This window comes from Pelobates fuscus, chromosome 10 (assembly GCF_036172605.1).
Source record: "Pelobates fuscus isolate aPelFus1 chromosome 10, aPelFus1.pri, whole genome shotgun sequence".
Taxonomy (NCBI): Eukaryota; Metazoa; Chordata; class Amphibia; order Anura; family Pelobatidae; genus Pelobates; species Pelobates fuscus.
In genome coordinates, this window is record NC_086326.1 from 65,289,303 (window position 1) to 65,313,987 (window position 24,685).

Sequence of the window (24,685 nt, forward strand, 5' to 3'; positions counted from 1 at the left end):
TGCACTTACATGCTCCAGTCCCTGGGAGAAGAAATACAATTTCCCAGTAACGTCTGTAACAGAGTGAACCAAAGAGAAAACAAGGTGAAAAGATCTATTGTGCAGGGAACAGTCACGCACTGATCCATTTAGCTAGACCAATAGTTATAAATAGGGTCTGTAAAACTCTTATTGTTATGCCAACAAAGGTAAGGAGGAGTAAACAATCACAAGAACAGCGGATGGGGTTAGCAGGGTCCTCTGTCAAGAACTGGGATATTGTGCATTTTTTATAATTAAACTCTGGGTATTGAGAGAGATTCATCAACAGCTGATGGGTTAACTAGCCAGGATGATACTCACATACATTAAAGCTGTCACTGGCCTATATTTCATCCAACACATAACAAGTAACACACAAAAAACATTGCAAAATCCCATTTTGTGAATGTGTTTTTTTTATTTTTTTATTTACACAAAGACAAACATAGTGATAAAAACACTGTTCTCAACTTTAGTGGCAGATTTTATTCTCACATCCCGTACCAGAGGTCATCAAATCCTAAACACACAGAAAACATCCGTTATACAAAACTTTTTGAAACCGTGTCTATTTACATAGTATAGGCCTTTCATGGCTACACACAGAATATCTATGTAGGCTTATTCCACAGCACCATCTGCTTCACATGGCCACACTATCATTGATCCTTAAAAGAGAAGGTTCTGCAATATCTATTCTTTTCAACTACAGATGCAATATTTTGATTTGAGTTATTACTGCAATTATGTCAGACTCAAAGAATTCCTAACTCCTGGGAAAACTTGTATCACGTGTTAAGTGAATACAGCATCTGGAACAACAGTCTCTATACATTCCCTTTCTAGAAAACAGCTACAGAGCCTCTAACAGACCCACTTCTAGAACAATCAGAATATCATAATCCTGTTTGTTCATACCATGTACACATAGGTAGACTGAAATAAATTATGTTTGTTTTTGCTAATCAGACTGCCAGAAAAGTAAGAAATGTCAGTTTGTTTCTGCTACCATTCTATCACTAACATTGAGAGAACAAATTAAATGTTCAATCATTGGGGAATATATCTGTTAAATTTCATATCATATATGTACACACAATAGGAGTAGCACAGATGGGGTTTCCATTAGTATTAATGGTTCATCAGTCAAAATCTAATCTCCATTACAGCCATTCAACCCTGGTAGTTGATCGGAATTCCCAACCAAATATTACATTATTACCCAATTTAAAAACCCATGAGTGGTGGTACTCCTGTTTTGACCAGGTCTAACGATCAGAAAGACAGATAATGAAACGTGAATTCAAGATATTTGAGTGAAGCTTTATGCATACACCTCAATACAAGCAGCAGGAATACAAGTGCCAACATTCTTGGGTCTTTTCCCCGCAATAAATCTTAAAATCTTTATGTTAAAAATGGATCTGAAATGTTGAGACAAAACTGAATGTCTGAGCTGTATTGCTGCTTCTGCAATCAGTGTAGTAAAACAGCACATCTTTTGGAGTGCTGAAAGTCAAGCCACATTAAGCACATAGAGATACTGAACAAACGTAAACAGGACTACACCGACCCTTTTCCATATGCTGAACTGATTGTTAAAGACCTAGCAATGCCGGCGATTATTATGTGGCTCTTTCTTTATGCTGAATTCCTACTGACGAGTAGCAGAGGGTTTAAGTTCATAAAAAAAAAAAATTTGACTCCCATTTGCGAAGGACTGCTCTCTTCCCCATGCTCAACGCCTCCCAGCTGCCTCTTCGCACAAGATAATCTTGCAATGGTGGCAGCTATGGCATGACCTCAGTCCAAACTAACGTGCATTAAAACCCCTTGGTTCGTCGCATTCTTGGATTTCCTCATTTTCTCAATGGCTTTGATTAAATCTTGCTGTTGTATTGGTCGAATTTCATCATAAAAGCTGAAGGGAGATTTAAACGGACAAAATGTGAGATTTCTTACAAATTATTGGTGAAGTATTGCTAAACAATAACAGCATTTAAAGTTCCCCGATCATTCAATATAATTCAATTTAAATAGAAACCACCAAGGGTATGGTCTAAAAGCAATGGATATTTTTCACAAGAACAGAGAGGGGGCAATATCACATTACTAAACAATCGGTGTTCACGGGTCATTTTCTGCATTTATAAACTTTTACCCTGCAAGCTCTGAAAATACTTCAGAGCTTGCAAGTGTTAATTACAACACGTTTTTTCCACATAAAAGGTGTATTCACAATAAATTAAACATTTTGGACCAAAGTAACTAAAACAAACACATACTGTAAATCATTGTAAATAATGGAATCTCTTAACCGTAAGACATAAAAAAAATAACTACAACAAAAACCCACCTAAAATATAAAAAAGATTTCCTTGCAAAGCACAAACTATCCCTTTTGGAAATACTGCACACATAACAAGTCTCGACTAGAACAAAATGATGTTTACAGTACTTGTAACTTTTAGCACTAGTCATCAACCAGCTTTGGAGTGGTTTGACACAAAAACAACAACATGAAACATGGCTCCCCAGGCCCCACTATCTCAGTCATTCTGCAGCTGCACTTAAAATGAGTAAGTTATAATATTTGACAGCAATGATATGCTGAAAGTGCTGGGATACCCACTGCAATTAATGGGGTCCAGACTCAAGGCACCATATGAACCACAATGAGAAGTGGCTGTGGTGCTTAGAGTGTCCCCTTAAATTATCATCTAAAACAAGAGGTGTAATCCCTGTACTTTGAATTGATTTAAATCAAATTATCCATGCTGATGTATCTGGGATATTAACAGGAAATTAATAATAAAAGTGAAAAACCTTATTAATGCATACAGGCTACATCTAGCGTGGCCTAGTGCAGTGACTGGGACCAATTTACTAAGCATAATGGTAAGCGCAGTGATTACATTAGGTTAAATACTAGGATTTATTTAGATTAGAAACAGAAACTGGTACCTCTGATATGTAGTACTTTACACCAATTCTAAACTATAATCCGGAATGGTTGGTGGGCCTCTGTCTTCAGTAATCTAAAAAGGATTACTCCAAGCTCTAATTTTAAGTGGTCGAGCCTGAAGGGTGCATGTGCAGCATTTTGCTGCATATAATAAGTTTAACCCCTTGGCTGGTGGAGGTGTAACTCCACCTATGGCAGCGTCATGGGGTATCATCAGCCAGTTCGGAACTCCAGATCTGGCTAGTGCCAATTCTGTGCAAACCATTTTGGCACAATGTGTCATTCGGTGGCTGAGAGGGGTCAGCTGCTGCTCTCAGCAAATCAATGGAGCCTGGATTTGCTTCCATTTTCTGCAATTCTGCAGAAGCGGGAAGAATCTCAACACGGCAGCAGGCAGCCTTAGAACCAGCGGGGACCCAGGTAAGAGGGAAAATCATTACTAAACGGTTTGTCCCATTACTGGAGAACCGGGCCAGGGTACTCCTGGCATCATAACCACTACAGTGAAGTAACTATTTAGAAATGCCAAGTAAGTATGATATGTACATGTGGCAACAAACTGCCACTTACCTATTACTAATGTGAGAAACATCTAAAAATAAAAGTATACACACCCATCCTCTGTATTACTGTTCACATATTCCCTAACACAAAGCAGTGCAGCATCCCGACACATTTCCTTTAGATCACTGCCAGAGAATCCATCAGTGCTGCTCGAGATCTCCATTAAGTCCACCTGCCCATCCACCTATGGAAATAAAATGCAAATGTCATCGTAGTCAAAGTAAATACAGACTTCTAGATACAAGTTACTCTCGTCTTTACTATTATATGTAAAGTACCAACATAATCCACATCAGTGTACAATATGCGGACGAGAAGGTGTGTGGAAGTAAATTCAGCAAAATATTCTTCATTTGCTCACAGAAGGGTTCTGGGGACCAACACTTATCAGCATTATGTTACCCCAGCAAATGCTAAGTGAAGTGAGTACAGGGACAACAAGTATAAAATCCAAGTAATTATCCCCACTCTTCCCACAAAGCCGTGTGTACTTGCATTAACACTTTGAATCCTCTACCCTCTTATGGACAAAAATAAAAAAATGATTGATACTGGATGCCACACTACACTTTTGCAATTGGCATCAATGGAAAAATATTTTAATCTAAAAAAACAAAAAGGAGTATAGCTAATAATTGATAGTTATTAAAATGTGCCATTACCTTTGAAAAAAAAGATAGAAAAACAAACCCAAAACATATATCATTTCCTTTTTAATCATCGGTCAGCCAGATGGATGCAAATATTTGCTTATACTACTGGAACACAATACACTGTTCGAAATGGATTTATGTTTTAAAATGGACACATCAACGCTAATGAAATTGGACACACCGCTTATGAAATTATTGTTTGTTTGTTTTTTTTTTTTTGTTTTTTTTTTAAATTCTTTATTTTTGCGTGCACAAGACTTATACATGGTGCAACATATGCATCGTTTGAGAGGGTAACAGGCTTTAACATTGGGTAAATAATGCATTTGATAAGTTTTAGCACAATTTTTTTTTTGTTTAGTATAACATGCGTAAGATCCTAGGTCGAGGTTGGGGTCGTACAGGGGTTTAGTCGTGCAATTCGTCTGCGGGTGCGGTACCTAGGTCATGGGTCAGTGTCGGAGGCGTGACCCTATAAGTGTTAGAAAGTAGTTGCGTGGAGGTGCGTAGTGGTGCTAGGGCCCATGTGGGTGCACTGGGTGTCGTTTTGTCGGTCAGGTAGTCTGGTGAGTGGTACAGGTGCTCATTTCTACTTTCTGAAGTGGCCTGGTCGTCTAGTTCCACTGGAGACCACTCGTGAGAGTGTCGGGGGGGGGAGGGGTAGGTTTTGGCTTAGGCTATGGCTTGTGGTCTGGTAATGAGGCATCGCGCCAGCGTCACCGGCTATCTCCTCTAACTTGCGGTAAACGGGTAGTAACGTAAACTTCAGCATTGTATTGCGGGGAAGGTGGGGAGAATACAGGTTGTGTTAGGCAAGGCATATGGGTATTGCCGTTGAGCGGGCATGGGTAAGAGACCTCTCTCCCCCTGTCCGTCAGGTGGCTTGCGTGTCCATTCTCTGCCCTCTTGGCACAAACGTTTCCGAGACATCTGGATTCCAGACGTGGGGAGTGCCCGGGTTGGGCAAGTTTTGTAGGCCCAATTTTGCAAGCAGTGTAGGGGCCTCAGTCTCTGAGGTGAGTTTATGGGTGGTCCCCTGGTGGGTGATGAGCAAGGAGCGAGGGCTTCCCCATCTATATGGTATCCCCGCTGTGCGTAGGTGGCCGGTTAGTTCTGTCAGCGACTTTCTCCACTGGAGGGTGGCCTTGGATAAGTCCTGATAAAAAGTTAATTGGGCTTCCTCGAAGTCAAGCGGGGTCTTACCCCTGATTGCGCTCATGATGTGCCCCTTGTCTTGGGGTAGGATGCAACGGACGATGACGTCTCCGGCTAGCGTTGCTGCGGCTCTGGGAGGCGTGGGTAGGCGGTAAATCCCTGCAAAGGCGAGTTTCTTTGTTACTGCAGTAGGGAGTAATGATTGTGTGAGTCGCCTCACGTAATGCGGTAGATCCTCTTTGCTCACTGATGCCGGGATGCCTCTAATTTTGATGTGGTTGCGCCGGTTTTTATCCTCCTGCGCCGCCACTTGTATTGCTAAGTGTTGCTGGTCGTGTTGTAGTTGGTGGAACGAGTCTTGTAGCGTAGAGATTTCTCCCTGTATTGTTTTGACTTGGTTTTCAGTGGTTGTCACTTTTTCTGTGATCTGTTGCATGCTAATTTTGAGCGCAGGTAGGTCTGCTGCCAGCAGGCGTTGTATATCCTGCAGCATAGTTTGCATCTGCTGCAGGTCCTGCTTGGTGGCTGGGTCTGCTGTTCCCTGTGGGGGTATGGGTTTAGGGGTTGTGATCTGTATGGGCTGTGGGGTTCTCTGAGTGTCCCCCTGAGTGGTTTGTGCAGGTGAGGTGTCTGCCTGTGGGGGGTCTGAGCCCTGGTCGGGCGCCATTTTGGCTGGGGTTTGTTTCTGTAGCAGTGCCCCTATATCAGGCTGTGCTGTGGCAGTACCTTGGTGTGGTCTTTGTGATCTGCGCCCCATCTCCTCATGGGATTGGTCAGGGTCCTGTGGATGATCGTTGCTTGGGTCTCCCAGGCTCTCTCCGCCCCACAAGTACTCCAGGCCGCGGTAGTTTGGCGTGTAGTAGGCCCGGATTTTCGTTTTGGGCTTTGCCTGCCTCGGATTGTACTTAAATGGCATCGGGCGATGCAGAATGATCTCCCCCGGGCAATGCAAGTATTTATTTGCGTGGATGGCCTGTAGTTTCGGTGATGTTTGACGGATTCAGTTTGAGTCGCCCAGAGCTGCTAGAAATGGCGTCCGTCTCGCTCCGCCGGTAAGCCCCGCCCCCCGTTTGTTTGTTTTTTAATACAAATTTCTTGGAAACAAGAGGTTTACAAAATTATAGCGTTGCGACATAAAAATGCTTCTTTAAAGAAACAACAACCAGGTCTAGAAGTTCCTTTGCTTGAACTCCATTAAGGTATAATATGAGTAGAAATCATTACATGGTTTCAGATAATCATGAATACATAAAACAAATCACAGCATAATAAATTAATTTAAATATTCCTCACATTTTCATTCCTCAGGATGAGATTGAGAATTGCCTCTCGCTGCTTCATGGACTGCAAACAGAAAAAGTTATTTAAAATTTTCAAACTAAATTGCACTTATTAGGTTTACTAACAGGAAAAAACAAAACCATACATTCTGATTGTTTAAAGGGACACTTAACAGAGATTGACCATGACCTTTTTATTGGACAATGTAAGACAAGGTTTATATTAATCCAATACTGTGACTCTAGCGGAGGCTGTTCCTAATGAAGACCTTTGAATACTGGTACTATTAAAGTGTAACACAACCCATGTGTGCATTATTAAAGGTTAATAAGTATGTATGGGTTCAATAAAGGGTTTGTCTTTGAGATTTTGCCTTTTAGCTGCGAACAAGGTGAATTGTTAGTGCAAGATTAATCTAGGCTTGAATTAACTCAGTAGGAAAGTTTACACTTTCATGACCATTTCAGTGGTACTAAAAACTTCTGTTATATTAACGCCTAGGGATTTGTGATAGTGTGCAGGTAATTGTTATTATTTTTCAATTGTTTGGTTCTATGTATTTGGCCTGATGAATACTATAGCCATTGATACTAGTAGTGTGAGTTTGAGCGCAGGGCTTATTTTGGAGTGTAAGCAAGCAATCGTGGTGACTGACCGGTTGATTGATGTGAAATCTGGTCGGCATTCTCCGCATTATTGCTGTGTCGAGATCTTGGGGCCGATTGGTGGCTCCCATTACAATCACCTGAGTTGACATAATAAGAGAGAAGTAAGCAACATGTAGATACATTCGTTGATGAAAAAGAAGACTCCATTTTCTCTTCTTGGAATACATGTAGCATGCCAGTGTGAAACAGCAGACATGATAAAACAGAGTTCAGTTTTGGGTGGGGAGGGGGGGGGGGAGAGAGGGGAAACCCAGACAAGAAATGTAATTTTGTTAAATTGATCACAATATAAATAAGATAAGATTTGTGCTTTAGCTCCTTTTGTTAATGGATAGTAAATAAAAGCTACTGAAAATCCCAGAATAAATGTAATTATGAACAATAGTGTCAGTCTCTTCGAGTGGTTGTTACAACTGGATAAAAAACATTCCTTTTATTGTCCCAGCATAGATAATAACAGATCTGTCCTTAAAAGTCCTTGCCCATGAGGATATTCAGTAAATTGTGAATTGTTGTGAATTTCAAAATTTAGGTCAAATAACACAAAAAGACAAATCTGACATGGAAAATGTATCTGACATGGCTATCATGGCATACAATTAGGAAGAAAAAGTATGCCACTGAATTCACTGCACAATCCAAAAGGTTTATTCAAGCTCTAATTAATAGCTGTAGAAGAATACACACAAATATAAAGGCATAATTCATACATCCAGTATTCACTCCTCGTATCAAATGATTAAAAAAAAAAGAATTAAATGAACATCCCTGGCTGGAGAAGACCTTGATTTATTTTATTGCAAATAAATAAATAAATTCTTTCTACAGCAGCTGAACTAGCAGATAGCATTTGATGGATAATCCCACCAATCAGGAGACTCACATTCTGGCCATGTTCTTTGATCTTATCCCATAAACTGCTTCCAAACAGGAGTTTGTGGTATTAAAAAAAAAAACAAAAAACAAAAAAAAAAACAGCATTTCCATTTATCACCTCTACAGGGTTGAATTGACAAATAACTTATGTGATTGTGGCTGTGAATAGTTTGTGCAACCATGGTTCAGGCTCTAGGATATGCAGGTGGGGAGTAGAAAAGCCTGTGCATTTCTTACAATAATTGTTATGGGCAAAAGTATAGGTTCTTTCTCTGACAACTGGGTAAGGAAGGGCTGTCGTGTAGCTGTACTGGGTTTTTAAAATCTCTGCAGTTATAACAAATGATGTGCACTTCGATAGGAACAGGGAAATTACTTGCACCATAACCTATGCATTAAATATACATTGTTAAGTTGTTATAGCTCTTCCTTGTCTCTAAAAGTGGAGCCAATTAAAATATAAGAGTAGCCCTTATATATTTTTGCACAATTTGTAGGCTAATAAAAAAAGGGGTAAATTGTTTTTAATGGGTTAACTTGCAAATGTTATTTTAGGCAACCTTGAGGGATCTCTACCTATCTTATGTCAAACTGCAGGCATGCCTTGGACTTTGTTGCAAGTTCCATATCAAAAGAATCTTAACTAATGCTTTACCTGACAATTGTGGTCTGTGTCCAGTCCATCCCAAAGACTCATGAACTGAGCCTTCATCATCGCTGTGGCTTCATGGTCACTGCTTGAGCGACTTCGAAGAAAAGAATCTATATTGAGATTTAAAAAAATTTCAAATGCCTTTTGAAATAAAAATTCAGATCAACCAGTGCTATAAAAAGGTCAAAAGATTATAGATAGGATGACACCGCACCAATTTATAGGACATACATTATGACAAACTAAAGGTAAATGCATAAATCAAGTTAATTTAACATTTAGCTTGCTTTTCAAGTTGTTTGTCATCAAGCTTAGAAGTAAAAACGAATGGATGTACAGACAGTGTTCTTTTATAACGCTTCTTGAAACATCCTTCTCCTTAAAGGGTTTCTCCACCCCACACCCCCTTATTTGTCTTTTCAATCTATAAATAATGCCCCACTGGCATTACTTATCAGAGTCCCCCCCACTGAATGCTTGAAAAGCATTCTAAATGAATGTTTTTACTTACCTTCATTCAGCGCCAGGCAAAGCTCCCAGCGCTGCTCGGTGCGCTCACCCTGACATTACAGGAGCTGTGCCAAAATCTAATCAAAGGCTTTCACAGATATTGGACCATTTAACCAGCTCAGACCACACTCTTAGCAGGGAAGAGGAGGGAGACTAGGAAGAAATAAGGGGGGGAATAGAGGAGGAGGGAGGGCGAGAGAAACATAGAATATCGAATGGAATAGGGAGGTGGGATGGCTACAGTTAAGGAGGTTGGGAGGGACAGGGAAGATTATTACGTCTGACGGCAGTGTGCAGTGCTCGCTGACGACAGAGGTATTTTATCTAGACTCCTACCACCATGCCATTTCAAATCACTGAAGTGGTCATGGTGGTCGGAGTAACCCACATGACTGTGTATTTGGGCATATAGACGCAGATCCTCTCATTAACCATCATCATCTTGGATAAAGTGAACAATAAATTATTGAGTCTAACAGTCTGTACATTTGCTATGATCTCTCTATCAGAGACTTTTACAAATTTTTGTAGAACCGACAAAGTTGGCTATACTCTCACACAGGGGCATATTAGCCGCGAGGCAAACAAGGCATTTGCCTTGGGCGGCATTTTCCAGGGGGCGGCAAAAAACGCCGCCCCCAAATGCCCAAGGCAAATGTCTTGTTAGCCTTGCGGCTAACAGACATGCTGGGCTGGTTGCTGGTTGCTGGGCGGCCGGCGAGGGAGCTCTTCCCCTGAGCTCTCTGCTCAGCTCCCTCGCGCGCCGCCCGCAGAGTGAGACTGGGAGCCGGAATATGACGTCATATTCCGGCTCCGCCTCCCAGCCTCACTCTGCGGGCGGCGCGCGAGGGAGCTGAGCGGAGAGCTCAGGGGAAGAGCTCCCTCGCCGGCCGCCCAGCCTGCCCGCCAGTGCCGTCCTGCAGCCACTTGACCACCAGGGAATTGGAGAACCCCCCCACCCCCAGCATTCCCAAAGGTAGGGGGGGGGGGGGGGGAGGGTGAGTAAATAAAAATAAAATAATGTGTTAATGTGAGTGTGTGTGTGTGTGTGTGTCTGATAGTGTGTGTGTGTCTGATAGTGTGTGTGTGTCTGATAGTGTGTGTGTGTCTGATACTGTGTGTGTGTCTGATACTGTGTGTGTGTCTGATACTGTGTGTGTGTCTGATACTGTGTGTGTGTCTGATACTGTGTGTGTGTCTGATACTGTGTGTGTGTCTGATACTGTGTGTGTGTCTGATACTGTGTGTGTGTCTGATACTGTGTGTGTCTGATACTGTGTGTGTCTGATACTGTGTGTGTCTGATACTGTGTGTGTCTGATACTGTGTGTGTCTGATACTGTGTGTGTCTGATACTGTGTGTGTCTGATACTGTGTGTGTCTGATACTGTGTGTGTCTGATACTGTGTGTGTGTCTGATACTGTGTGTGTCTGATACTGTGTGTGTGTCTGATACTGTGTGTGTGTCTGATACTGTGTGTGTGTCTGATACTGTGTGTGTGTCTGATACTGTGTGTGTGTCTGATACTGTGTGTGTGTCTGATACTGTGTGTGTGTCTGATACTGTGTGTGTGTCTGATACTGTGTGTGTGTCTGATACTGTGTGTGTGTCTGATACTGTGTGTGTGTCTGATACTGTGTGTGTCTGATACTGTGTGTGTCTGATACTGTGTGTGTCTGATACTGTGTGTGTCCGACAGTGTGTGTCCGACAGTGTGTGTCCGACAGTGTGTGTCCGACAGTGTGTGTCCGACAGTGTGTGTCCGACAGTGTGTGTCCGACAGTGTGTGTCCGACAGTGTGTGTCCGACAGTGTGTGTCCGACAGTGTGTGTCCGACAGTGTGTGTCCGACAGTGTGTGTCCGACAGTGTGTGTCCGACAGTGTGTGTCCGACAGTGTGTGTCCGACAGTGTGTGTCCGACAGTGTGTGTCCGACAGTGTGTGTCCGACAGTGTGTGTCCGACAGTGTGTGTCCGACAGTGTGTGTCCGACAGTGTGTGTCCGACAGTGTGTGTCCGACAGTGTGTGTCCGACAGTGTGTGTCCGACAGTGTGTGTCCGACAGTGTGTGTCCGACAGTGTGTGTCCGACAGTGTGTGTCCGACAGTGTGTGTCCGACAGTGTGTGTCCGACAGTGTGTGTCCGACAGTGTGTGTCCGACAGTGTGTGTCCGACAGTGTGTGTCCGACAGTGTGTGTCCGACAGTGTGTGTCCGACAGTGTGTGTCCGACAGTGTGTGTCCGACAGTGTGTGTCCGACAGTGTGTGTCCGACAGTGTGTGTCCGACAGTGTGTGTCCGACAGTGTGTGTCCGACAGTGTGTGTCCGACAGTGTGTGTCCGACAGTGTGTGTCCGACAGTGTGTGTCCGACAGTGTGTGTCCGACAGTGTGTGTCCGACAGTGTGTGTCCGACAGTGTGTGTCCGACAGTGTGTGTCCGACAGTGTGTGTCCGACAGTGTGTGTCCGACAGTGTGTGTCCGACAGTGTGTGTCCGACAGTGTGTGTCCGACAGTGTGTGTCCGACAGTGTGTGTCCGACAGTGTGTGTCCGACAGTGTGTGTCCGACAGTGTGTGTCCGACAGTGTGTGTCCGACAGTGTGTGTCCGACAGTGTGTGTCCGACAGTGTGTGTCCGACAGTGTGTGTCCGACAGTGTGTGTCCGACAGTGTGTGTCCGACAGTGTGTGTCCGACAGTGTGTGTCCGACAGTGTGTGTCCGACAGTGTGTGTCCGACAGTGTGTGTCCGACAGTGTGTGTCCGACAGTGTGTGTCCGACAGTGTGTGTCCGACAGTGTGTGTCCGACAGTGTGTGTCCGACAGTGTGTGTCCGACAGTGTGTGTCCGACAGTGTGTGTCCGACAGTGTGTGTCCGACAGTGTGTGTCCGACAGTGTGTGTCCGACAGTGTGTGTCCGACAGTGTGTGTCCGACAGTGTGTGTCCGACAGTGTGTGTCCGACAGTGTGTGTCCGACAGTGTGTGTCCGACAGTGTGTGTCCGACAGTGTGTGTCCGACAGTGTGTGTCCGACAGTGTGTGTCCGACAGTGTGTGTCCGACAGTGTGTGTCCGACAGTGTGTGTCCGACAGTGTGTGTCCGACAGTGTGTGTCCGACAGTGTGTGTCCGACAGTGTGTGTCCGACAGTGTGTGTCCGACAGTGTGTGTCCGACAGTGTGTGTCCGACAGTGTGTGTCCGACAGTGTGTGTCCGACAGTGTGTGTCCGACAGTGTGTGTCCGACAGTGTGTGTCCGACAGTGTGTGTCCGACAGTGTGTGTCCGACAGTGTGTGTCCGACAGTGTGTGTCCGACAGTGTGTGTCCGACAGTGTGTGTCCGACAGTGTGTGTCCGACAGTGTGTGTCCGACAGTGTGTGTCCGACAGTGTGTGTCCGACAGTGTGTGTCCGACAGTGTGTGTCCGACAGTGTGTGTCCGACAGTGTGTGTCCGACAGTGTGTGTCCGACAGTGTGTGTCCGACAGTGTGTGTCCGACAGTGTGTGTCCGACAGTGTGTGTCCGACAGTGTGTGTCCGACTGTGTGTGTCCGACTGTGTGTGTCCGACTGTGTGTGTCCGACAGTGTGTGTCCGACTGTGTGTCCGACAGTGTGTGTCTGACTGTGTGTCCGACAGTGTGTGTCTGACTGTGTGTCCGACAGTGTGTGTCTGACTGTGTGTGTCTGACTGTGTGTCCGACAGTGTGTGTCTGACTGTGTGTCCGACAGTGTGTGTCTGACTGTGTGTGTGTCTGTTAGTGTGTGTGTGTCCGACTGTGTGTGTTTGTTAGTGTGTGTGTCTCACTGTGTGTGTCTGTTAGTGTGTGTGTCAGACTGTGTGTGTTTGTTAGTGTGTGTGTCTCACTGTGTGTGTCTGTTAGTGTGTGTGTGTCCGACTGTGTGTGTTTGTTAGTGTGTGTGTCTGACTGTGTGTGTGTGTTTGTTAGTGTGTGTGTGTGTTTGTTAGTGTGTGTGTGTTTGTTAGTGTGTGTGTGTTTGTTAGTGTGTGTGTCCGACGGTGTGTGTTTGTTAGTGTGTGTGTCTCACTGTGTGTGTCTGTTAGTGTGTGTGTCAGACTGTGTGTGTCTGTTAGTGTGTGTGTGTCCGACTGTGTGTGTCTGTTAGTGTGTGTGTGTCCGACTGTGTGTGTTTGTTAGTGTGTGTGTCTGACTGTGTGTGTTTGTTAGTGTGTGTGTCTGACTGTGTGTGTGTGTGTGTGTGTCCGACTGTGTGTGTTTGTTAGTGTGTGTGTTTGTTAGTGTGTGTGTCCGACTGTGTGTGTCTGTTAGTGTGTGTGTGTCCGACTGTGTGTGTTTGTTAGTGTGTGTGTGTCCGACTGTGTGTGTTTGTTAGTGTGTGTGTGTGTGTCCGACTGTGTGTGTCTGTTAGCTAGTGTATGCGTATCTGTCAATGAATGTGTGTGTATTTAGAAGGCTGGGCAGGGGGGAAGGGTTGGGTGGGGGTGGCGCGCGTGCGCGCGGGTGGGGGTGGCGCGCGTGCGCGCGGGGGGTGGGGGGTGGGGGGGGGTGTCTGAGTTTTGTCCTGCCTAGGGCAGCACAAAACCAAGATACACCACTGCTCTCACACATACCTAACCAAACTCACAATCAAAAGGTCTTGCTTCCCCATAACTACCCTATTCCAGAGTCACCATTACCTATTTCATCAATGAAAATAATTGATGGTTGTAGCTTTACAGCCAAGGAGAAAACAGCAGCTGCCAGTTTCTGGGATTCCCCATACCACTTGTCCGTAAGCGTGGATGGCTGAAGGTTAATGAAGCGGCATCCTGCTTCTTTGGCGGTTGCTTTGGCAATCAAAGTTTTACCGCACCCTGGAGGTCCATAAAGAAGCACTCCTGTAATACAAACAGTGCACGGTTAGCATTTTATTTGATCAATCAATAAAGGTCCTTAAATTGGATTCATATAACAACTCAATAAAAAGCACTGCCTAATAAAGGAATGGAGAGCGACTCTAACACAAGGTAATCTGATCTGAATCACAATAAAGAGATTAAACAGGCATAATATTATATGTTTTCTTTAAACTAAGGTTAAAAGGAAACCTGTTAATTGTTTTAAATTTACTTATAGAATAACAAAGAGGTATAATACATTGAGGAGTTGGAGTGAGAGTCAGAGTCGAAAGTTTTGTGTACCAATTCTACAGCCCTGGTTTAAACAATGTTAATTGGCAAGTATTCAAACCTTTGTCTACACTTTTATATTGCTTGTTTCATACAGGAATATACACTATATCAAGGTGAATTTGCAACTTAGCATGAAAATAGCCAAACTATAAAGATTCTCTAAGTCATTCTTCTGACAGCTTGTGTCTCTCTTTCTTTTGAAAGGAGGGGAAAGTTAGCTGGTGCTGGTGGAGAAAGATTATTTTCTTGTGATATGCAGCCAGATGCATTTTGTCTGGAGTCTCTCTTTAAGAGTGTCTACTCCAATAAAAAGTCTTCAATTTTAGAAGCAGACAGAATACAGTGAATTTAAGGAGCATTGAAATGAACCTCTATTGAAGAACACATAGCTATGGTCATCCATTTGTGGTCTCACAAACAGCTCTATGCTTATCCATAATAAGGAACACTATTGTTGTTAATGCTCCTGCATTATGGAAAACAGAAGAAATGAGGAACTGCTTCAAATGCAGAAGTTAAATGGAATAGCAATAGATATTACCTTTTGGAGGCTGGAGCAGTCTGGAATTTTCAAATAAATGCTTCTTCCTGACTGGGAGAATTACTGTATCTTTAAGGTCTGTGATGACATCATCCAGGCCTGCAATATCCTCCCACGTTACCTGTAAATATCAAAAACATAGTTAATACAGAAGGAATGGAACAATGCTTCATAAGGAAATATCAACAAAGTGCCTACATATCGATGACAGGTTCTAGGTAGGCGAACTATCAATAGAATAATGGTGTGAAATGCTGGGATCAATGTGACCGTCTTTCTGGTTATTGGTTTTGAAGGCTGCATAGCTACAACAAGACTCACTGGGAATCGTCGTCAATTAGCCACTGAATTGTCGATTCCCACACAACTCACAGTTTAGTAAATAGCCCTAAACACCAGGCAGAATTAGTCACTAAACTATAAACTTAATGGAATTCCCCCAGGAACTGATCAATTTAGCCCAAAATAGCAGAGTTAAATCTGAGAGTTGTTCCAATTTGACTATTTGTCTTGGTAAATTCCTGAAGATTCACAGAGTGGTTAACTCTGTATGATTTTTAACAGTACACAATCTTAAACAATGACATTTGATAAAGTGGATTTGTTTACACTAAAATCTGGAAATCTGTCTGTTGGTTGGAGAAGTTTACAGATAATTGTAGTTATCATTGTCACATCTTGAAACCAAAAGGGTGGCCACACAAGCCACACCTTGTAAACCAGAATGTGGCAACTTGTGACAATAACCTCAGAATTAGTAACTTATAACGCCTCCCTAACCCCCCAAAAAAAGAAAAAAAAAAAAAAAGTACACATTTATTTATTTTTTGGTCGGGGAGGGGTATACGTTGCTAATTATAAGGTTGAGATATATATATATATTTGTTATCACAGTATGTGCTATATTTTATTCAGTATTTAAATTAGTTGATAGCAACCCACAACTGGGTCATACACATAATTGATGGATGACAGATGCAAATTTTATTAAAATGGATTCTACAAAGTACAAAAATGCAAAGAGGACTTGAAAAGTTCACCATGGAGGACCTAAGGAATTTGTGACGCAACAATACATATTCTAAACGAATACATACTTTTGAGATTTCTAGGTACAACTCCTTTTTCACATGACATAAAAAAATGTTTATACCCAGAGGCTACAGACATGACGTTCATGAATCCAGCCAGTCGGGTAGATCATTGGAGCAGCACACTCATGACAAGATGATTATCAGAGACCTGTCTAACAAGGTTTATGGATTTGTGCAACTAGAAAGTAGTCAGGACTATGCCCTTTCAGCAAACAATTGGGATGCACAATGGTAGGAAAAAATCTGCAGAATTAAAAGAATTTAAAAACTTTATTGCAGTCATGCCACCATCACCGTTTAATGAGCAGCAGTTATACAAGCTATCTCCAATGAACTCAGCATCATAGTTTCTTGGCATATTCTTTTCAGAAGACCCTGCAGGACAACATCTAGGAGTAGGAACATCTCATGTATAGTGTTGCTCATTCAGTTCTTTTGGATGTGATGGAGCAAGAACTTACATGTTTGGTTTTAAATCTAAATTGCCAGTACGCAAATCTGTACTTGTGCAGTTTTTAATGAAAGTACAGAAATGCCACAAACCAAAGCAAAGTTAAAGGAGGAAATTATTCACAAAATCTTTGAACTGAAAAGACCAGATGCATTTAGGTTCTAGTTTGCAGGATGCAACAAGGCTCACTACACCCATGGCACAAGGCCACCACAGCAACACAAAAATGGGTACAGGAAAATTTGACTTACAAGCAGGAAATAAATATTTCCGCTGATGAAATCCTATGGAAGAAGGCTGTCTCTACATACCGCCTTATCATAGACCACAACTGCCCTCCCTTTGCTCTTCAGCACAACACCTTGACTCACAGCTCTCAAACAATATGTAGTCTCACTTATTGCGAAAATAAAGGGATACCGTCCTAAGATGTCTTTCCAAGGCAGAGAGAGAGAGAGAGAGAGAGAGAGAGAGAGAGAGAGAGAGAGAGAGAGAGAGAAGAGAGAGAGAGAGAAAGAGAGAGAGAGAGAAAGAGAGAGAAAGAGAGAGAGAGAGAGAGAGAGAGAGAGAGACACACACACACCAATCTCTGTATTTTACTCACACCACTACTAATAACTGATGCATCTCCCGGTCTCTTCCCCCTCCTCACCAGAGGGGTGAGCAGTAAGAGAAGGGGCTGGAGAATTCTAGTTATATGTATGAGAATTTGTGTATGTATGCATGCAAGCTTACTGGGTTATTGGCTAACTGTGTGCCTGTAGGAATGCAAGAGGGGCTATTTACATGCGTATAGTGCGTGAGCGAGTGGCTAGTTGTGTGTAAGAGTAGATTAATGGAACACTCCATGCATACACACAACTTAAGTGGATTTGATAGGTTTTTGGTCTTCATGCTGTGTTTTTCACCCTGTTCCAGTCTATTTAGTTTGGTTTAAAAAAAAACAAAAAAAAAAACACAATAATACATATTTAAAAATATTATTTATACTCACAGACACATCTATCTATAAACAATTGCTGCTTTCTGCAGTATAACTCTACCATCATCCAGACTTTCCCCTTTTCCCCTAATGGCTTTGTCAATGGAAGGAACAAAGTGTGGCTAAGCCAATGAGAGATCAAGGGGAGCTGAAGGGAGCTGCTGGGAAGGTAAGTAAGAGCTTGCTGCGGGCCCTCCAGGGCCGCCGGGCTTATAATGGGCGCGGCGGTCCTGTTCTGCATTATCGGCAATATCTGTATCTCTATAGGCAGATACCGATATTGCCAAAAATACAGAATATTGGCCGATAATATTGGCCAGACCGATAATCGGTCGATCCCTACTTTTGATCGCAGCAGAGATCTGACTGCCATTCTGTGGTTTACAAGGAACTGTTTCCTAGTTTGTTGCAAAATTGGAAAGCACTTCAAACATAGTTTTCCCTTCTTTTGGATCAAAACAGATATGAGAAAGGCTAAACTTGATAGATGCATGTCTATTTTCAGCTTGTGTAACTATGCAACTAATTTCTAAATGTTATTGGACCTATTTTCTAAACCCAAAATGGGAGGGTTTATTATTGAGTGCCAATCACAGCAAATTACTAGTGATGCCCTATTTATTTGCAAGTTGTGCTGTGCAGCAATCCAGTCCCATTAACTTTAAAATAGCCTGACACCATTTCCAGTAAATATAAAAAAAAAAAAAAAAAATGATTGTGTGTGTGAATATCATACTGCTGGCTGAGCAAGTAACCTGGAAAGGTTACATAAGAGGAACCATGGGGACATTAAGCGCATTTTCCCAAATCTATCCAGGTAGTGAAGCAGCATCTGTCTTAGGCTTGCTACTTTACAAAACCATACACAGTGATGGAGATTATTATTATTCATACACACAAAAAATTATGACAATGACAGTTCTTCTTTAAAAGATGACCAGGTATAAGTGCTTATAGTAGTTCAGACTTACCAGCATGCTGAGTGGATCTACAAGATGGGCTGCAATACTCATTTCATACTCTGTGAGCTTCACATTCTTTACACCAATCTGTCTCATTAGCTTCTCAGCCTGCAGAACAAACAGAACAGAGTTTTCAGCCATATACAAGTAGATATTTGTAAGTGCAAAAGAATGTGAGAAAATTTTTAACAGTTAGCTAGTAGCTAGCAATAACACGGTTGCTTACTGTAAATGTCTTTACAATTTTTCTTTGCAACAGCCTCACAATAGGTGAAGATTATAATCCTTCTGAAGGACAGGCAGGCAGCAAGCTATATAACACAAAATTGCAATCGCTGACCCAACAACTCCACTGCAGTCCTTCAATGCCTATGTAGCAACAAGCCTGCCTGCAATGTTGTCAAAACTGAAGCAGAATGGGCATTAAAGTGACACTATAGTCAGCAAAACAACTCTAGCCTAATAAAGCATTTTTTTATGTATAGATCATGTTTCTGAAATTTCACTGCTCAATTCTCTGCCATTTAGGAGTTAAATCACTTTTGTTTCTGTTTATGCAGCCCTAGCCACACCTCCCCTGGCTGTGACTGACACACTCTGCATGAAAACAAAATGGTTTCATGTTCAATCATATGTTACTTACTTTAAAAGTTTGTATCTCCTTCTCTGTAAATTGAACTTTAATCACATACAGAGGACCCCTCCATGGTCTAGCAAGCTATTAGCAGGAGTTACAAAATTCTAAATTAAACAGAATTTGCAATAAAGGAAGTGCAAACATTAGGTTATTTTTTACAGGATGTATTTAGGAAGGTTCTGTAAGTCACATGCAGGGAGGTGTGCCCATGGCTCCATAAACAAAGTGATTTAACTCTTAAATGGCAGAGAATGGAGCAGTGAGACTGCAGGGATATTAAATACACGCCCAAAGTTGTTTTGGTGACTATAGTGTCCCCTTAAATAAAGCAGGGGGTTCCTCACCAGCAGGTTCATAGTTTATAAGGATAGTCGGCCTAATCTATCTTGCTTTTAATGGTTTTGAGGCTCCCATGTTTTTTCTGGTGCCAAAGAACAGAGCAAAGATTTTCTTTTTATTTCTGAACTCATATTCACCAAATAGACACGCATGAGTGCAAAATGAAGGCAAAACAACTTGCTGCTTAATATTGGAGGTTCATTAAAATTTAGGCTGGAAGACTGATATTGAGAGAAGAGTTTAGTTTGACCTGCTGTATCACCAAATAGGGATTGTTATCACAAATATCCCCTTATACGAGTTCAGCTGTACAAGCAAGATTGATACTGATCTTTGGAAATTTAGAATAATAAACACTTACCAAAACTCAACTGTTAATGCTAAAAACACAAATCCCTTTTTAGTTCATTATCTTTCTTATCCATTCCCCATAAACAGAACAACAATTTTACATTAAACTGTATTGTACTACACAAGATTATGAAGTATACAAATGTATCCTGTACCTGCTTCTGGGCTTCAATCTTTTGTTTTCTAGTAGGATCTATGGCATCTACCATCCATTTAATTGTAAAATAAGTAACCGCTCCAAATATTGTCAGTCGGAAAATTAGTCCAACAACTTCATTCCGACTGAGAGGACGAGAAAAGGCCTCTGTGTGAACCATTTCTAGAGAATAAAAGGTATATTGTCATTATAATAGTAAAGAACTAGTAACAATGCAAAAAACACATTGTGGCTTTTGATTGTAACTCTAGCAACAACTGTAAACAAAGCTTTAACAGAGCAAATGATCAAATCTTCTCAAAATGAAAAGACTAAAGTATGACTGTTACATTAAAGCGACCCTCCGGGAAAAAGGTGAATTATTTATATACACAACATATATTATACATTATTTACATAATACATTTCACAATAAAAAAGAAAAAAAAAACTGTGAAAATGTTTAGTGTTTAACATGAAGCAAACATAGCAAATAAAAGGTTTCTTCTGATTACACCACATTAGCATTTTGCACCAGAATTTTTTTTTTTCTTTCTTATTTTAATACATATGTTCAGTTATATTTTCTCTGGTTAAAGGTAATAAGTGGTGACATGAATAATTGAAGATTATTTATACTGTTATTGTAATGGGAAAAATAAATCTCTCTTAGCAATATTTTTCAATTAAAAAGTTAGATTTTTAAAAACAAATCTGGTGAGAACACCCAGGAAGATACATTGCACATATAGCACAACATGCTTGTTGCTTCTCTGTCTTTATGTCCCCCACTCACCTGCTCTATTTAAGTACCCTTGTTTCCCCTACATCTTGCTCTAATTACAATGCTCTCGTGTCCACACATGGTGGGAGCTTGGGAGCTCTGTAATCAGAGGACAGGGTGGGGGAGAAAGACTGAGAGATAACAGACATCTAGATATACTTACTATGCATTTCCTAGGAGGTTCTCTTCATATAAACAGTGGTAGCCTGATTTCCAGGTGCAAGGCCCAGTGCTGTGAGTGACAGACAGCTGTATATACACTGGCAAAGGAACTGATAATGAAGAAAAGGTGTGGCAAAGGAGGAAGGCCTAAGATGCAGAATGCTGCAACATTTATTTTCATATAAACTATTCAAATTGGAGCTAGCAAAAAAATACAGCATATTACCGAGGCCAAAAACTATTAAATACATCAAAGTTGTATTGGTGCCCATAGTGTCCTTTTATCCAATAAAGGGACCACAATGCATAGTTGTTTCTATACTGGTACTAGAAGTTACCAAAAATAAGAACGACCGGAGGTAACACAACTTGAAGTTCAACTGCACAGTAAAGTGTGGCATGCTTACCGATTCCTTGCAGCATTTTCAAATGAAAGGCAATGGCAGGTCCTATTGCTTCACAGACCAACAAAACACAGATAGCTAGATCGCCGCAAGAAAGCAACTCAATCAGCTTCATTCAAATAAATTATATATTTTTTTTATAAAAAATGTCATCATCCAGAAAAACTGTTTTTCTTCCTTATACATTTTTTTAAATGAAGAAAGATTTTAACGTCATTTGAATGAAGATGATCCGAGGCACCTTTGTTATGGACATCTGACTGTTTGTTTTTCATAAGTTATATTTACCACCTAACTTGAAATAAGCTCTTTATAACATTTTAAGACATATTCCTTACATTCAGAACACAGATATTTAAAGATTAACAAAGTAGTAAAGGACAATGCCCTCATAATACACAGTCCTTAGTCATGTGTGGTTCTGAAACATTTTCTGCAAGAGTACCAATTACAACAGGACTTGAACATTTTTGTGATGTATACAAGAAACGACACTAATACAAGTGAACGTTATGTGTCTCACCGATGACTCTACCCTTGTTCAGCACGCATGTCTATAACCAATCTGCCTATCCTATATGTACTCTTTATTACTTGTAACCACTGTTCCAAAACCTTTCAATAAAAACGAGATTGTCAAGAAACGGCACTAATGTAAATAAACAATAAGATTGCTTAAAGTGAGTACAAAGCCTAGCTGTCTAGGGTGTTTCCACATGCTGCCTGGTTAGTTTTCTAACCCTTTGAGTGAAAAATGTCTACTCGTCTCATTCACTTAAAGGGTCAATTGGTGACAAACACATAATCAGGGCATACTTACTAAATTCAAAAGTAAATTTCACATTTTATACTACAGTAACTGAAATGGAAAAACTAAGTCAAGTTTATTTTCGATTTGGCTAAACTGATCTAAATATTAAAAATAATTTAGAATTTCAGACAATTTACCTATAGTGAATAATCCTGTAGCTCACAAACATATCCAATATAAAACTAGTCAATGACCCACATATCACTCCTAAACCCATGTCACCTATTATCCTATTTATTTTTACCCACATTTACCCTGTGATGTGCTGCATTAGCCCAGCAGGTACAAATGCTTATATCAGCACATGATGCTGGTCCTGCTCAATCAATATGTGAATGGAAGAGGAGGGAATATGAAAATAATTTCCTTGCATTCTAGACAAGAACTACTTCAAATTGCAATGAACAGTGATAGCAGCATGAAGCTATGACTGCTCTAGCGCACGGTAATGGCTGCTAGAAGTAAGGGATCATATCAAAGGCAGCTTCCCTAATTAACTGGTGTCTTGCGATCAACAGTTATCATTATTAACAGGAGAAAAACTGTGAGAATTTTTTTATATCTCCCCTAATGGTACATAGCAGGAAAGAAGTCGCAACCTCAGTCACCACACTCCGAGCCCTGGTCTGATATGGCTCAGTGATCTATCATTTCCTAGGAGCATGCGAGAGATATCCCTCAAAATAGGCTTCGTCTGATAAAGCCACAAACTAAGTGCTGGTCACATGGATGGCCTTGGATTTGTTAAGACCCGATATACATTGTGCATCATAGAGAGGACCATGTATATTTTATTTATATAGCCCTAAAATATCTACATAACTTTACGGAAAGTATTACAACTTTAATGTGGTCGTGCAGTAGATATATAGACAATTTTAGGGCAAAGCGGACAAGCTGGAAAAATAGCTGGGTTGTTGAATTTCTTACAATTTAGCTTTTGGGCCTAAAACTTACAGTTCTATTCTTTCTAGTTACTGAATGAACCCTTCAGCCTTTGGTGATTGTCAATGTTGGAAATGGCACACAACAAAATGTCGGCAGTGTACACAATTTCACAAGTAGCTGCAGATGTTAAAACAGATCTGCCACTTGCCTGGTGTCTGCTTTTTGAGATCTGAATATGGATTATGTGACTACTTGCATGCTAGCATTTCAGTGAGTAAGAGAAGACAGACATACTTATCTGATGAATTTCTTTCTACGCACTGCCATTTCACTTTATCCAACTGCAACTAAAAGCTGTCTCATCTTGGTTCACTCACACATGCAAGAGTAAAACACAGGGGTCCATGAAAGATTCCCCTGAGACTCTACAGTATCTATGCTTAAAAACTAAGTGACAGTGCCACTTTGAAATAGCCTGAAGACAATACTTAGTCAAGCTCCTGTATTCTGTACGCTATTAACTGCCAAGGCTCACCAGCTGCCTATTACATGAAGAAAGGTCACCCACTCACATTTCCTTAGATTCAGTGGGTACCTTTTTTATGTTTTATTTCTTCTTCAGGTAAGTACTGGGGCCAGGCTCTGCATGATGCAGTCTCAAGCTGCCTGCTTTATCTTAGAACCCTTCTAAATACAGCTTATTGTGTCCAGGAATCTGAAATCCTATAGTCAATTACCCACAATTCCTGGTTTAGAGAGGGGAAACCTGTATCGTGAAAATATAATTCAATATGACAAACCAGCCAGAATCCTGGTGAACTCACATCTCTCCCACCTTTTATTATGGATGACTAGGAAAAACTACTTCGAAATCTTTTTAAAACCAATGAAAACCTGCAAAATGCATCTTCAAATCCTCCACATTACTAGGCCGATGCATGAAACCATCGCCCCCCTTTACTTTCACTTTTAATTCAATATGTTACAATGTAACTCCAGTACTCAAAGCCTGTCCACTCCACCCCCAATGCTGAATATTATGGATTATGAACATTCCATTCTGAGTGCTGATTTAGGAGTGCCCAGAGAGGAGCCCTGGAGATCCATGGCGGTCACACAGGACCAGGCAGCACTGTCTGCATGGTATGACCTTCCCATGCTGGCTGACATTACTGCTGAGGTCACCCCCTGGCACAGGACACCCGGTAATACCGGGGACCATGCTGGGTTACGGGCATGGAGGGTGAAAACCGTCGGGAGTCCCGTTAGTAGGACACTAAAACACTCACCGGCTTAATGACACTGTCCAATCCAGGAAGTGAAAAGCACAAGCAGCAGTCCTGCTTGACGGTGCGTTCACAAACACTCTCCCCCCGGAAACAGTGTCTGCGCTATCAAGGTTCCTACTACTAGAAACAGAAGAGGATCTAAAATTCTAAATGATCTGTATGGGTGCTTTGTATGCACAGACACAGTCAGGGTTATTCACTATAGAATAGCAGAAATAGCTCTACTGGGAGAAAAAAATCTTCTTCTCAGCTCTAGGCACAGTTTGGGATTCAGATTTAATTAGCTGAAATTCTGAGTTTTGTAAATAGGCTAAACAGGGTTATTCGCTGACAGGGAAATGTTTTGAATCCACAGTGAGTTTCAAAT

The 24,685-nt window shown here is 41.6% G+C and overlaps 1 protein-coding gene across 1 annotated transcript; it reads right to left on the reverse strand.

Moving 5' to 3' along the window:
- Positions 1-484: 484 nt before the first annotated feature.
- On the reverse strand, positions 485-24,406 carry ATAD1 (ATPase family AAA domain containing 1). The gene is made up of 10 exons (XM_063433941.1): positions 24,319-24,406; positions 20,000-20,163; positions 18,527-18,625; positions 15,029-15,149; positions 13,993-14,193; positions 8,839-8,945; positions 7,295-7,384; positions 6,652-6,702; positions 3,601-3,734; positions 485-1,942 (listed from the first exon to the last, which is right to left on the reverse strand). Exons 2-10 carry the CDS (start codon positions 20,159-20,161, stop codon positions 1,825-1,827), a joined length of 1,083 nt encoding a protein of 360 aa, XP_063290011.1. The 5' UTR covers positions 20,162-20,163; positions 24,319-24,406; the 3' UTR covers positions 485-1,824.
- Between the last annotated feature and the right edge of the window lie 279 nt (positions 24,407-24,685).

What these genes read in the sequence shown, in the direction of transcription:
- ATAD1 (XM_063433941.1), bottom strand. Translation starts at nt 20,161, where the DNA reads ATGGTTCACACAGAGGCCTTTTCTCGTCCTCTCAGTCGGAATGAAGTT. An exon ending in TAGATCCACTCAGCATGCTG is followed by an intron (nt 15,150 to 18,526) that starts GTAAGTCTGAAC and finishes TGATATTTACAG; the next exon opens with GTAACGTGGGAGGATATTGC. An exon ending in TCATCCTGAGGAATGAAAAT is followed by an intron (nt 3,735 to 6,651) that starts GTGAGGAATATT and finishes TTATTTCCATAG; the next exon opens with GTGGATGGGCAGGTGGACTT.